At 44.8% G+C, this 15659-nt stretch overlaps 1 protein-coding gene across 2 annotated transcripts in view; it reads left to right on the forward strand.

Annotated features, from left to right (window-relative positions):
• Positions 1-15659, forward strand: part of LOC137277330 (ubiquitin-like protein 7) — a 55495-nt gene that overhangs the window by 18064 nt on the left and 21772 nt on the right. Inside the window, exons 2-6 of one of the 2 annotated variants that reach the window (XM_067809015.1) lie at positions 746-859; positions 8640-8722; positions 11789-11873; positions 12192-12249; positions 12680-12777. In XM_067809015.1, coding sequence (XP_067665116.1) covers positions 746-859; positions 8640-8722; positions 11789-11873; positions 12192-12249; positions 12680-12777 — 438 coding nt within the window. Of the gene's footprint in view, positions 1-745; positions 863-8639; positions 8723-11788; positions 11874-12191; positions 12250-12679; positions 12778-15659 lie in introns of both variants that reach the window. The other variant, XM_067809014.1, reaches the window with a different exon arrangement.

Below are 15659 nucleotides of genomic sequence, written 5' to 3' on the forward strand. Positions count from 1 at the left end.
AATATATATATAAAGTCTAGTTGTCGTGTTGAGACTGGGGGACACATCACTGGAGTAGCATCATAAATCGCTGCCAACGTTTGATCTACATTAACCGCTGTCAGACCGCTCGCTGTGTTACATTCTGCATAACTGTTTCTCTCACACTAAGACTTTGGTGAGTTTGCCAGATCATATTTTGTGACCCATTGCCTTAGATTTTGTCTCACTTGTATTGTATTTGAAATCAGTATTGTGAAATTGACTTGTGACCTTGTATAACTTGCTCTCTTGCTTAGAGACCCGTGAAGGTCCCGGGGTAGAATAGGCCTTCAGCAACCCATGCTTGCCATAAAAGGTGACTATGATTGTCGTAAGAGGCGACTAACGGGATCGGGTGGTCAGACTAGCTGACTTGGTTGACACATGTCATCGGTTCCCCATTGCGCAGATCGATGCTCATGTTGTTGATCACTGTATTGTCTGGTCCAGACTCGATTATTTACAGACCGTCGCCATATAGCTGGAATATTGCTAAGTGCGACGTAAAACTAAACTCACTCACTCTCTTACTTAGATCTAATAATACAATATATGAATGCTTTAGACTTGCCTTTGTCCTGTTTTGCTGGTTTACAGGTGGTTTCTTACATCATTTGTCATGGCAAAGGGTGTGGGTTCGAATCCCAGAAAGGACTCAACCCAAAATTTTCCAAAATCATGATCATTATCCGAAGGTGCTACAACCAATAGTTGTACTTTTCAGAATTGATCTATGCTGGTCAACGACTTCTTGAAAGCAGGCCACTCACTGCTTATGGCTTGAGACCAGGTTCGACAGTCTATGTGTTGCAGAAGAAGATACGAGATGAATCAACAGGTAGTTTGCAAATCACAGGAAATAAAGCAGTAGCAGTCAGTAACTGCATAGTCATGTTGCTTTAAGGGAGCAGTCATTGTTAGGAGAAACATGAAAACAGTTTATAACGACTTGAAGTATGTCATCCAAAATATGACAAGCATATGAAGAGGGTTGTTATTTTCTGTACATCAGTCAGAGGTACAGATAAGTTGCATATCTGCAGAAATTGCACAAATATTTTTGTGAAAACTCAGTTGCTATTAAGTCTTGTTCCTACAAGTACTCTTGATTCTTTTTCATAGAGATCCTCCTTGGGGTACTTATAAGCATTTAAATGTTCTTTAAATTCTCGCGACAGTTGTAACTATATTTTTTCAATAAAATATATACAAAACAAAAAACATCGTTTTTGTCTTGTGAGACCACCCCTACAGGGCCCCTGGCCCCGTGACAGCCAAGAGCAGGTAACTCTTCAGACTGTAGCCTCCAGCAAAACTCTTCCTTTTCTGTTGCCCGCCTATGCAAACGTGCTTCAGCGTTCACAGAGATTCTTGCTTACCAAAGACTAAGACAAGTACTAAGATGAGTACCTCAGAGGCTCAAACTGTATGTATGGTTTCTTTATTAGATGCATGGGCGCATTAGGAATCATTTTTTACAGTTTACTTGTCAAACTGTTGTAACTTTTGCCGTCCCTGTTGGTAGCCACGTGATTAGCATAATGGTGGAAGGCAAACCTTTTTTCCCGCCAAAACTTTTTAGTTTTATGGCGGTCTTTTTTAAAAAAGTAAGCTTGTGTAGCTATGCTTTTATGTATTTTATTCATGTTATCTCCATATTTACTACTATTTTTTATAAAAATATGTCGTAAACTATGGTGTCGTGGCACTTAGCTTTTACCTTAACTATGTACGTAGTTTTAGTTTTAGCTTTGCGCCCATGCGTGTCTTGTTTTATTGTTGTTTATTATGCAACACTAGGAGGTTATTTGTTGCCTTGCAGTTTAAATCCTGCTCAACATGCAAATCCTCCATTCCGGCTAAAGACCTGCATGATGTATGTCTAAGATGCCTAGTGGAATGTCATCACGACGATCAGTCTTGTGATGTGTGCGCGGGGTTTACCCCTCAGACCAGAAAGTCTAGACACGCGGACTTCTTGTTCTATTCCAACCTATTCCAGGACCCTCCATCTAAGCGCTCCCACAAAAAGAAAGGCGCAGCTTCTTCTTCGGAGGGGTCGGTTAAGAAGGCCAGGGTGTCTAGGGACCCTTCCCCTTCTTCTGCCGTTGTATCCTCAGCACCTACCCCTACTTCGCAAGCACCATTAATCTCTGTTGATTCAATTAATGCCTTGTTTCAGCAACAGATGTCTTTGGTACAATCAATGATAGATTTGGTGCTGTCTGGTTTCCGAAAGGAACTGGACGCCTGATCTTCATTGAGCGGCCATGGTGGTTCAGTTGAGGGAGGCCGCGGCCCGGGCTTAGGCTCGGAGAACGCTCCTCCCTCTGGGCAGCCGTCCTGCGCTTCGGGCGTTCAGGCGGATGTGCCTAGGGCAGTCGACCCCAGCTTGTCCCATGGGGCAACGACGCCCGGTGTCGGCGGCTTGACCTCGGTCAGCGCGCCTAGTGCCACGGTGGGCAGGCAGCCTAGTGCTGCCCAGCCGCTGGGGGCATTGACATCCTATCCATTTCCTGGGCTCTCGGGTCACCCTCCGGTGGGGGGCTTGCCCCAGTTGCCCAGGCGACCTAGTTCGGGCTCTGGCAGGGGCAAACCTAGCGGCTCGGCCCTTCTTAGTCTCTCTGCGCCTTCGAGTTCCGTCTCGGTAACGCCCTCGGCAGGTTTGCTTTACGGTGAAGGTTCCCTGTCTGAGGAGCGTGAGGAGATGGATATTGAGGAGGAGGGGATTGGGGAGGAGTGCGAGTCTGAGGTCACGTACTCGTTCGGTTCGTCCCTCAGACAGGTTAGAGAGAAAATTGCCGAGGTCTTACCTCAGGTTTCTACTCCTGTGTCGGAGCCCGACCCCTTGGAGTTTCGGCTTCCCGGGGAGGCGTTCGCGCCTACTAAGATCGTCGAGGCGAGGTTGCGTCTGCTCCCATCGCTGGTCGGGGAGGTAGTGAATCCGCTCCTTTCGGGTACCCGGTCGCGCTTTGATCTCCCGGAGATTAGCCGCCGGTATCAACTGGATGAAGATTCGCTATTCGAACCGCCAGTGGTGGACGAGTGTGTGTACGCCTCGGTCACCCTGGGGGGGTCCTCCTCCTCTTCCTTGGCCTCGAAGGAAAGTGCTAAGTGGACTGCTCCGCTGCAGCACAAACGTAGCAAGAGGGCGAAAGGCAAAGGCAAGGGGCCTGTGTTGCAGCAGTCGCAGCAACAGCAGCCTTTTCGGGGCAAAGGGAAGCCGGCCCCGGCTTCCCGTTAAACATTTGCCCGCAGCCTTTGGTGTCCCCCACACAAGCAGGCGGAGAACTGCCGACGGTGGGGGTACATTGCCTTGCGCCAGAAGTCCCTGTAGGCGGCAGGCTGTCACTATTCCTTTCGGAATGGCAGGCAGCTACTTCAAATCCCTGGGTCCTGTCCACAGTCAGGGATGGCCATATGCTACAGTGGAAGCGAGACCCTCCATGCTTCTCAGGGATTCGGCACACGCCGGTGCCGTTCTCCCGGGAAAGAGCAGAGGTCCTCCGTGCCGAGGTCCAGTCGTTACTGGACAAGGCTGCCATCGAGATGGTTCCGGAAGGTCAACAAGAAGACGGGTTTTATTCCACGTACTTCCTTGTGACCAAGAAGGACGGAGGGTTCAGACCGATCTTGAATCTCAAAGGGCTGAACAAGTTCATAGAGGTTCCGTCCTTCAGGATGGAGACAATGTGGTCAGTGATCTCTTCCGTAGAGACAGGGGATTGGCTCACGTCAATCGATCTCAAGGACGCTTACCTCCATGTTCCGATACACTCCGAGTTCAAGAAATACCTTCGGTTTTCGTTCGACGGGAAGTGTTATCAGTTTCGTGTTCTACCCTTCGGCATCTACACGGCGCCGAGTGTGTTCACCAAACTTATGTTGATTCCGGCTCAGCTAGCCAGGTCACAGGGCAGATGTTGTCATCCGTACATGGACGATTGGCTATTGAGGCCCTCGGGCTCCTGTTATCACACGATGCCACACACCAAGTGATGGACATCCTGTTGAAGCTCAGCTGGATCATCAATCTCAAGAAATCAGACCTGACCCCTACGCAGGATCTGGTGTTCTTGGGGGCACGGTTCAATACGGCTCAGGGGATTGTTTCCCTAGCCCCGACCGCATCGTCAAAGTTCAGAGAACTGTATTTCAGTTTCTCGAGTTCCCCAGAGCCACAGCAAGAACTTGGCTTCATTTGCTGGGCACTATGGCGGCTACAGTGGACGTGGTCTGGCGTGCGAGGTTGAGGATGCGACCCATTCAACAGGCATTAGCCCAGTTGTGGTCCCATTCGGAGAGCTACGAGACTATTCTCGAGACTCCCGCTTGGTTGATTCCTCACCTGCGGTGGTGGACGGAAGTCGGAAATCTGTCCAGGGGGATCCCCTTAGAGACACCGACACCTTCCCTCTCGATTCAGACGGACGCCTCCCTCACAGGCTGGGGGGGCGTCCTGGGCGAACTATCGGTCTCGGGTTGTTGGGCCAAGGACGAAGTTACCCTACACATCAATGTGTTGGAATTGAGAGCAGTCCGCCGGGTGTTCGAGAGCTTTGTGGAGTCAGTGCAGGGTCAAGTGGTTCGCCTAGAGATGGACAACCAGACCGCTATGACGTATATCCTGAAGCAAGGCGGCACAGTGTCTCCGTCCCTCCTTCAGGAGGCATGGCAGTTTCTGACTTGGTGCGACCAGTTCGACATTCGGGTGCTCCCTGTTTATCTCCCGGGCATAGACAACGTCCGCGCAGACGCGCTATCGAGACGTATACTAGCCCCACACGAGTGGATGCTGCATCGGGGGATATTCGGGATTATTTCCCAGTTGTTCGGGTCGTTCCAGGTAGATCTGTTTGCCTCTGGGGCGACGAACCAGATTCCTGTGTTTTGCTCAAGGATACCGGATCCGAGAGCGATAGCCAACGACGCCTTTCTGCTCGATTGGACAGACAGAGAACTTTGGGCATTCCCGCCAGTGCCTCTGATCTCACGAGTCCTCTCGCAGCTGACCGCACAACCGGCTCGGCTACTTGTGCTTCTAGCACCGCTTTGGTCGGCTCAAAGCTGGTTTCTGGCTCAGCCTCCTGTACTGTTACCCTTTCGACCGGACTTACTATCCCAGAACAGAGCGCCACACCCCAATCCCAGGATTCAGTTGGTGGCTTGGCCGCTGTCCGGAGTCGCCTCCATGCGAGAGGAATTCCTGCACCAGTTGCAGACACAATTCTGGCTTTGCGGAGGGATTCGACGAACGTTCAATATGAGGATAAATGGGCCTGTTATGCGCACTGGTGTGTCGACAAGGGGGGATTCTCGATCCCTTTTCTGCAGATCTAGTATCTGTGTTGGAGTTTCTGCAATCTAAACTGGAAGCCGGTCTGGCCGCTTCTACAGTTAGAGGTTACTCCACGGCAATCTCTGCCTTCCACATTCCTGTCGATGGTACATTATTGGGGCAGCACCCTCTAGTTCAACGCTTTCTTGCAGGCGTGGACAGAATCCGTCCATCTGTCCGGCTGATTAGTCCCCCGTGGGACTTGCCAGTCGTTCTTGATTGGCTGTCCGGTCCTCTTTTTCACAACCTGTAGGCTCTGTCCCTCCAGCTGTTGACATGGAAGACTGCTTTTCTTGTGGCGGTAACCTCTGGCAGGCGGGTAGACGACATACACGCTATGTCCGCCAACCCTGAATTAACGGTGTTTCACAAAGACAGAGCGAGCATTCGATTGCCAGATACTTACCGTCCTAAGAGAGATAGCACCTTTCACGTTACGGTGCCTATTGAGTTTCCCGCTTTCACGCAATCTTCGCCGCCCGGTACCTCTCTTCGACGTGCTCACGTCTTAGATGTCCGTAAGACCCTTAAGGCTTATATCAAACGAACAAAAGACATTCGGAAGAATGATCAATTGTTCTGCTGTTATGGTGGCGGCAAGGCTGGCCTTCCGGCGAACAAGCAGACCATATCTAGGTGGCTTGTCTCTGCCATTTGTATGGGATACACCTCGAAAGGTCGTACGCCCCCTGAGGGTTTGAAAGCTCATTCGGTTAGGGCTGTGGCGACGTCTAAGGCATATGCGTCTGCCTTGCCCATTGAGGAGATCTGCTCCGCGGCTATTTGGAGCCGACCGAGCACGTTCATCTGTCATTACCAGTTAGACAGACTGTCAAGCGAGCGTGCTCGGTTTGGCCAGTCAGTTCTCACCAGTGGGCAGGGCACGAGTGCCCTAGCCGATTGGGCTACCCTTGCATTTGACGAACGATCATTTGACGAACGATCATTTGACATTGTAGCTGCAACAAGTAGACTGGTGGTGGTGTCTTACTGTATACTTTCCATCTTTTATCCCGGTGGTGGGCTCTATTATGGTGGTGGTATTTTTTGCTTTACCGGTCTAGACTGTTTCAGGTCTTCCCTAGCACCTTGGCCAGTGCACGAGAATGGACCCTGATATATCGGTCGCCTGTCTCGACTCCCGTTTTTTGTAAAAAAAAGGGTGGGGGGGGCATTTTTTATAAGCACCCTACGACTTTCTCATAGATATGTAGGGTTAGACCGTGTAATAGCCTGGCCCTGGTCCGCACCCCTGCCGCAAGGCATAGAAGGTCACGTGACCAGGTAAGTTTGATTCCTTGTTACTTTCAGTTAAACGTATTAAAGGTTATCATCTTATGTCAGGTTCATGAGCAGACAGAATGCCTCTCCCTAAGATCAGTCTTTTGGAGTCTGTCTTATGCTTGTAAGTACCCCAAGGAGGATCACTATGAAAAAGAATCGAACAAACCTGTAGAGGTTGCAGATTCTTTGAATAGAGTCCTCCTTGGGGTAAGGCCACCACCTCCCCACATTCTGTCTGTATTGCTTACAGAACGGAAGTGTTTTGCTGGAGGTTATAGTCTGAAGAGTTACCTGCTCTTGGCTGTCACGGGGCCAGGGGCCCTGTAGGGGTGGTCTCACAAGACAAAAACAATGTTTTTTGTTTTGTATATATTTTATTGAAAAAATATAGTTACAACTGTCGCGAGAATTTAAAGAACATTTAAATGCTTATAAGTACCCCAAGGAGGACTCTATTCAAAGAATCTGCAACCTCTACAGGTTTGTTTGAATTTTTGTAAATGCTCAATAAATTTGATCTTACATGCAAACCCACAAACATGTCAAATCATAGCTTGCGTTCTGTGGGATAGATAAAATAACTGAAGTATATGGAGAGGTTTTATTTCAGGGACTTGGCAAGCTGCAGTATTTCTTAGCATTTCTCATATTACAGATCAAATATAAATAACCAACACTGACTTTTAAACTTTATTAAAATTCTAAAATTCATGGAAATTAGAGAATACCCAATTGAGTTTGAGTGAAGTAAGTACAGTTTATTTGGTTTCTCAAAGGAATTGTGATGAACACAAATGCGTACATTATTCGATGACCAGAAGTTACCTACAGCTCTGTCGTCTGCATGGTCAGTTCATCAATCTCTATTAGCATCCCCCATTTTAACTGACATCTCCCTAATACTTAATCTTTCAAGATATATGTAATATTTTTGTCCCCTCTGGCAAGTAATGCAGGGGTATATAGTAGACGCCTCATCTGTCAGTCCATCCATCCGTAATCATTTTTCTTCTGGCAAATAACTCCAAAACCATTCAATATTTTTCAACAAATATTGGGACATATATCAAGAGCACTTAATGTGGTGCCTTTTCTAGATTTTATCATTTTTATTTCTTTCTTGGTTTCTATGGAAATGATTTGCACTTGGTCTCAAAGGGAGGTGTGACCTTTGTTTCCTGAGCACAACTGAAAAGCTGTTCATTATCTTTCAACGAAATTTGGTAAATATATCAATCATAAGCAAAGGTGACGCCTTTTGCTATTTACAGATTTTTGTCATTTTTATTTTTCTTGGTTTCCATGGAAATTATTTGGACTTAGTCTCAAAAGGGAGGGATGGCCTCTGTATCCGGAGCACAATTTGAAAACTTCTTAATATCTTTCAGCAAACTTTGGCAGATATGTGAGGTAGACCCCAAAGTGGTTTCTTTTGCTATTTACAGAATTTTGTCATTTTCATTTTTCCTTGGAAATGATTCGGGCTTCATTTATGGAGCACAACTTAAAAACCATGAGACAGATCTTGAAGACAGATCTTTTAATGGTGCCTTTTGTTGTTTACAGATATGTTGCATTTATGTTTCTCATGATTTCAATGGAAATGATTCAAACAGTCGTAAAAAATCAAGTTACAGTTAGATGACTTTCAAATATGCGGGGACCAAGGGGATATGTCATCTTCTGATGACTCTTGTATTATATTAAGGGACAGTAACACAAAGTTCTGGGGTGTAGATGTGAGAACCTTGTGTGTATACAGTCAAATTCATGAATGTCTCATTGCTTACTTAAATTCTGTTCCTCTCAGCAAGGTCTGACAGATTTAGGCAAACTTTCTTAAATGGTTTTTATCACTGCCCTATACACGTCTCTGCACACCTGAACAATTCCTTAAGTGCAGGATGAACTGCATCAGTTCGGTGCCTAATATTGTCCCTGCAAACTCGGACAGTTACCCTGACAGTCAAGATGAATGTGTCCCCCTGTATTGCAGCTGCAGCAAGCCACACCCCAAGTAAAGCCGAGATTATTGCTGCTCTACAGAGTGACCTCCTCAACCCAGCTTACAAGAGCATTGTAAGACTTTCACTTTCTGCTTAGTAGTGTAGAAACTGTTGCCATAGTTACTGGATCATTGTAAGACTTTCACTTTCTGCTTTGTAATGTAGATCTTAGCATAATAACTGGGTCATTGTGAGACTTTCACTTGCTGCTTTGTTATGTAGAACTTGTCATAGTTACTGGATCCTAGTAAGAATTACATTTTCAGCTTTGTATTGTAGATCTTGGTATAGTAACTGGATCATTGTAAGCCTTTCACTTTCTGCTTTGTAATGTAGAACTTCTTGTCATAGGTACTGGATCATTGCAAGAATTACACTTTCAGCTTTGTATTGTAGATCTTGGTATAGTAACTGGATCATTGTAAGCCTTTCACTTGCTGCTTTGTAATGTAGAACTTCTTGTCATAATTACTGGATCCTAGTAAGAATTACATTTTCAGCTTTGTATTGTAGATCTTGGTATAGTAACTGGATCATTGTAAGCCTTTCACTTTCTGCTTTGTAATGTAGAACTTCCTGTCATAGGTACTGGATCATTGCAAGAATTACACTTTCAGCTTTGTATTGTAGATCTTGGTATAGTAACTGGATCATTGTAAGCCTTTCACTTTCTGCTTTGTAATGTAGAACTTCTTGTCATAGGTACTGGATCATTGCAAGAATTACACTTTCAGCTTTGTATTGTAGATCTTGGTATAGTAACTGGATCATTGTAAGCCTTTCACTTGCTGCTTTGTAATGTAGAACTTCTTGTCATAGGTACTGGATCATTGCAAGAATTACACTTTCAGCTTTGTATTGTAGATCTTGGTATAGTAACTGGATCATTGTAAGCCTTTCACTTGCTGCTTTGTAATGTAGAACTTCTTGTCATAGGTACTGGATCATTGCAAGAATTACACTTTCAGCTTTGTATTGTAGATCTTGGTATAGTAACTGGATCATTGTAAGCCTTTCACTTTCTGCTTTGTAATGTAGAACTTCTTGTCATAATTACTGGATCCTAGTAAGAATTACATTTTCAGCTTTGTATTGTAGATCTTGGTATAGTAACTGGATCATTGTAAGCCTTTCACTTTCTGCTTTGTAATGTAGAACTTCCTGTCATAGGTACTGGATCATTGCAAGAATTACACTTTCAGCTTTGTATTGTAGATCTTGGTATAGTAACTGGATCATTGTAAGCCTTTCACTTTCTGCTTTGTAATGTAGAACTTCTTGTCATAGGTACTGGATCATTGCAAGAATTACACTTTCAGCTTTGTATTGTAGATCTTGGTATAGTAACTGGATCATTGTAAGCCTTTCACTTGCTGCTTTGTAATGTAGAACTTCTTGTCATAGGTACTGGATCATTGCAAGAATTACATTTTCAGCTTTGTATTGTAGATCTTGGTATAGTAACTGGATCATTGTAAGCCTTTCACTTGCTGCTTTGTAATGTAGAACTTCTTGTCATAGGTACTGGATCATTGCAAGAATTACACTCTCAGCTTTGTATTGTAGATCTTGGTATAGTAACTGGATCATTGTAAGCCTTTCACTTTCTGATTTGTAATGTAGAACCTGCTTTCATTGTTACTGCATCTTTGTAAGACAATAACCCTCTGCCGGGTAGTAAAGAATTTTTTGTAAGTACACAATTCTGATAATTTGTGTAATGCTTGTGTATATATGCCTTCCAACCTCGTTTACATGAAGTAAATGTATTTCCCTGTCCATGTTTATAGAGGGCAATGTATGTTCAGCATGATTTAGTACAGTGAAAGCTGTCTAATTCGGACTCGACTGGAACCGACTTTTGTGTCCGAATTACGAGGAGTCCGAATTGGACTGGTGAGAGTCTAGAGTTACCTCCCTTGACCAGGAGATACGCATGCATAGTCCTTTTGTGATGAAAGGCACAACTAAATGAATAAATGAACAAGTAAACATATATTATATAGATTTATTTATGTATTCAATGGTTTGATTGACAGCATCGCCATGCTTTACTTGCGGAAATAGTCCCTCAAGTCGGTTTGTTTGTGTTGTGCAAACCGCCAATTCAGTACAAAGTTTTGCGTCACTGTTTCTAACGACAAAGCCTCTCAGCATCGTTGATCAAGTTAATCTTGTCAGTCAAAGTAAGGGCTGCATTTGGACATCTCGCTTCAGTGGTGGTTCAGCCATTTTGTCACTGATGAGAAATTACTGGAGTATCGTCTTTTTATAACAAAATCGCATACCTTTGAAATGACACTGAGTCGTGTCAGCTTACTGAACTGCCTTATTAATTTCTTTTGTTAATTGGTTATCGTCATACCTGATAATCCTTTTGAAGTCAGTTATCGGCTAACTACAAAGCACTTCCATCTCAGGCAGTCCCGCTTGTCCAAGTTAATTAGTGATGTTTTCATAGTAAATTACCTTGAAGGGTAGAGATTCCAGTCTGAAATTCGAGTTACATGAAGTCCGAATTAGTTAGCCTATATCTAATGATAACTTAGTTACTTCTGCTGGGACCAACGATTCCGTCCGAATTATATAGAAAAGCTAGTTACTTAGGGTCCAAGTAAGACAGCTTCCACTGTAGCAACAGTTTCAGTGTCTGTATTATCACTCTGAATTACATGAACATGAACTGAAAACTGCCTTGAAATATTCTAATGTGATTTACACTGTCAGTATGTTCATTCTATAATGAGGTGAGCGGAGGGGTTTGTCATAAAATGATATTTACATTTCTATAGCACATCTATTCACACAGTAGTATGCTTTGTGCACTGCTCAGACAAGTTGGTCCTTAGAGAATTGTCTTTTGAGCAGATAATTCTTTAGATAACCTTTGAAGGAAGGCACGGTTTCATACAATTTGAGGGATGCAGGCAGCTCATTCCACAAGGCTAAAGCACTGTATGTTCTTTTACCAAGGGTACTGATAATCGTTGTTTGATGAAAGGTAAGATTCCTTCTCATTGTTGAAAGTTTAAAATATAGAGACCCCAGATTTAGGTACAATGACAGCTAACCATGTGGGCTCCCTTACTCTCGGTCACCACTGTGCTCCCTTACTGTCAGTGACTGCTGTTGTTGATAGGTGGAGAAGATGCTGACAGATCCAGACACCATCGAGAACATCATTGCAGCAACACCCGGCCTGGACAGTGACCCTGTTGCTATCTGTGAGTCAAAGCAGTTTTTAGTTGCAATCTATAACCATGTGTCTAAAATAACAGGGTTAGTCACAAATTTACATAAATTTTTACTTAAACTCTTAAAAATAAAAGTCAGTTTTATCCAAAAAAATTATATTTTCATCTATTAATGCCATCATTGTGAAAGTAACAGAATATTTTTTAATGACATGTGGCCACAAAGGATGTAGTTGCTGACATTGCCACAAACCTCTAATTTGCCACTTACTCAACTCAAGGTGGTGTAAGTGAATGAATGAGTCTTTATACCATGGTACTCAATTTATCTGTTTTCCTGTGTTTCAGCAATGCTACAAGATCCAGATCTACTCACTATCCTAGCTCATCCTCAGAACATTTCAAAGTAAGTATTTCACAGCTCACTTCAGTTACAGATGTAGTACAGTACTTGACCAGATGCATCAGTAGAGATGGTGGTCCTAGTGACTACCTGGCTTCTTTCATTGTGTACTCCTGGTTTCCCATGTGGACTTGATATTATTATGTAAAGCATCAAAGCATATCTACTTATCAGTGCTCATGTACCCTATGATGAATTTTCAGTCTTCAAATTTTATAACCATGAATACCAGGGTAACATGATTACAACTAGGATATCTCCAAATTATTCAGGATAGCTTACATTTTTCTGTATGTTTGTATGGACATCAGTTCCTCCTCGTCTACTATTGCCCCATGTTGATCCCTTCAGTTCCCCTACCTTTCTCTCCTATGATGGCTGTGACTTGTGTGTTGCTTCATGACTTGGAGCATGTACCGGTAACTACTTACAGGCTGCTGGAGAAACATCCATCGTTTGGCAATGCTGCCATTACAATAGCAGCAGCTGTGAATGAGGAGGGTGCTAAAGATTCTGGCCGAGTCTCTACAGGTAAATACATCGTCCCCTGCAGGTACCTGCATATTTCCCCAAATAGTCAGTCAATTTAGAATTAATAAGAACTTCAGAACTCTCGTAATCAGAGTTTGATGAATTAGTAGATCACGATGTTGCTATAGTTCATCCTTGATATCTCCCGGGTATATGTTCCGATAAATCTCCACTATACCCTGGATGGATCCATGGCTTTGCCCGATGAATTTATTACCTCCCTCCAATCTGGTGTCTACACTAGGAAGCGGATCAAACTTTGGCTTCTATAATTATTTAAACAATTAAACTTTGCAACACAAATCATGCAGAAGTACTCTGAAAGAGGCAAAACGGGTTCTTGCATATTTTTTTTTTGAAGTTTCAGACCTGTGAATTTATCTGCATGATTTCAAACCTCTGTAGCTGCGAACGCTTTCTTTGCTAATACTGGCAAGCTTGGTTGTAACAGTGGCTTAGGGTTACACAATACCAACCATTTTCCGATAGACTTCTTTAGTAACCGTACGATTTTTTAAGAATCATCCAGAATATCAACAGCCATTTGACATGCACATGGGTACAGTCAGGTCTTTAAATTACAATAAGGCACAATTTCTGGCCAACTCGCCTTGTTCATTTTCCATGCACAGGAGGCGGAAGACATCAAACCCACATTCGCGCCTAGTGTCACCTACTTGAAACTATTTTTGCACACATAAGCAGAAGTTGTAGTGATAAAATGACAACACTAAATACTTAAATTCTTTTTCAGAAGTCCTCCTTGGGGAACATATAAGCATTTTTTATGTCCATTAAAAGTTTAGTTCAAGGATTCTAAGCCCTTGTTCGAACAACCCTCCGTCTCACGCGCACGGCCTTTGGTCCTTAGCTCAAGCTATCCTGTCCAAGGATGCGCTGAAGTGGAATGATCCACTACAGGCACGAAAGAGCAAGGGAAAAGGCAAGGGCAAGGCAGCTTCTCAGTAGCCTTTTCAGAGGAACGGAAAGTCGGCCCCGACTTCCCAGTAAGCACTCCTCATGAGCGCTTAATTGTCGCGCTGCAAGCGTCAGTCTCTCTGCCGTCAGTCGGGACACATTGGCTTTTGCCCGAAGTACCTGTGGATGGCCGCCTCCCAATATTCCTTAGGAAATGGGAGAGAGTCACGTCCAATACCTGGGTCCTGTCCACACTCAGGGATGGCCACATGCCACAGTGGATGAGAGAGCCTCCTCCTTTTGCCGGGATTCGCTGCACTCCAGTGACAAAGTCGCCAGAAAAGGTGGTAATCCCCCGAGCCAAAATTCAGTCCTTACTGGTCATGGCAGCCATTAGAGATGGTTCCGTTGAGCCAGGAGAATATGGGGTTCTACTCCACTTATTTCCTGGTTATCAAGAAGTACGGAGGCTTCAGACCCATACTAAATATCAAGGATCTGAATAGCATTCTAGAGGTGCCGTCACTGCAGTCAGTGATCTCATCTGTAGAGGCAGGGGATTTTCTCATGTCAGTCGACCTCAAAGACACATACCTCCATGTACCAATGCATCCCGAGTTCAGGAAATACCTCAGGTTTTCCTTCGACGGGGTTTGTTATCAGTTTCGTGTGCTCCCCTTTGACATCTCAACGGCGCCAAGGGTGTTCGCCAAACTCATGCTAGTAACAGCTCAGTTCACTAGGGCACAGGGAAAGTTTTGTTTCCCGCACCTGGACGACTGGATCACAAGGGTGCTCTCCCAACACCTAAGTCAAGAATCCACACAGTCGCTGGTGGATATGTTCACCAGGTTAGGTTGGGTTATCAATCTTAAAAAAAAAAATCAGAACTAGTGCCAAGACAGGATCTGGTTATCTTGGGGGCAAGGTTCGAAACAACCCAAGGGTTGGTTTCTCTGCTCCAAGAGCGCATTTCCAACATACAGGGCATAGTTTACATTTCCTACAGTCCCAGTGGCCTCAGCACGAACTTGGGTTCCGTTGCTAGGCAACATGGCAGCAACGGTGGACATAGTTTGGTGTGCATGTCTGAGAATGCGTCCCAATTGTCCGAGCATGAGGCGACCTTGCACATCAATGTGCTAGAGTTGAGAACAGTCAGGTTGGTGTTCGAAGGCTTCGTGGATCGGGTTCGAAGCCATGTGGTCCGTCTAGAGGTGGACAACCAGCCAGTGATGTCCTACATTCTGAAGCAAGGCAGCATGGTGTCTCCTTTGCTCCTTCAGGAGCAATTTCTGCTAGGGTGCGATCATTTGCATACAGATTATGCCTGTCTATCTCCCAGCGGTGGACAATGTGTGTGCATGTGTCCCCACAAGTAGTTGCTCATTCAGAACATTTCGGGATTATCTCCCAGTTGTACAAACCCGTGAAGGTTCCGGGGTAGAATAGGCCTTCAGCAACCCATGCTTGCCATAAAAGGTGACTATGCTTGTCGTAAGAGGCGACTAACGGGATCGGGTGGTCAGACTAGCTGGCTTGGTTGACACATGTCATCGGTTCCCAATTGCGCAGATCGATGTTCATGTTGTTGATCACTGGATTGTCTGGTCCAGACTCGATTATTTACAGACCGTCGCCATATAGCTGGAATATTGCTAAGTGCGACGTAAAACTAAACTCGCTCGCTCGCTCGCCCAGTTGTACAGGTCATTCCAGGTGGATCTGTTTGCCTCAGGGGTGACAAATCAGATTCCAGTGTTTTGTTCTTGGATTGCGCATCTGAGATCAATTGACGCAGACGCCTTCCAGCTGGACTGTACGGACAGGGTGTTGTGGGCGTTACAGCCAATTTCCCTGATTTCCTTAGTCCAGTCTCAGCTTGCCACCCAACCAGCATGGCTACTAGTGCTTCTTGCACCTCTGTGGTCGTCTCAACGCTGGTTTCCGGTAATACTCAGGTC

Source organism: Haliotis asinina, chromosome 3 (assembly GCF_037392515.1).
Source record: "Haliotis asinina isolate JCU_RB_2024 chromosome 3, JCU_Hal_asi_v2, whole genome shotgun sequence".
Classification (NCBI taxonomy): Eukaryota; Metazoa; Mollusca; class Gastropoda; order Lepetellida; family Haliotidae; genus Haliotis; species Haliotis asinina.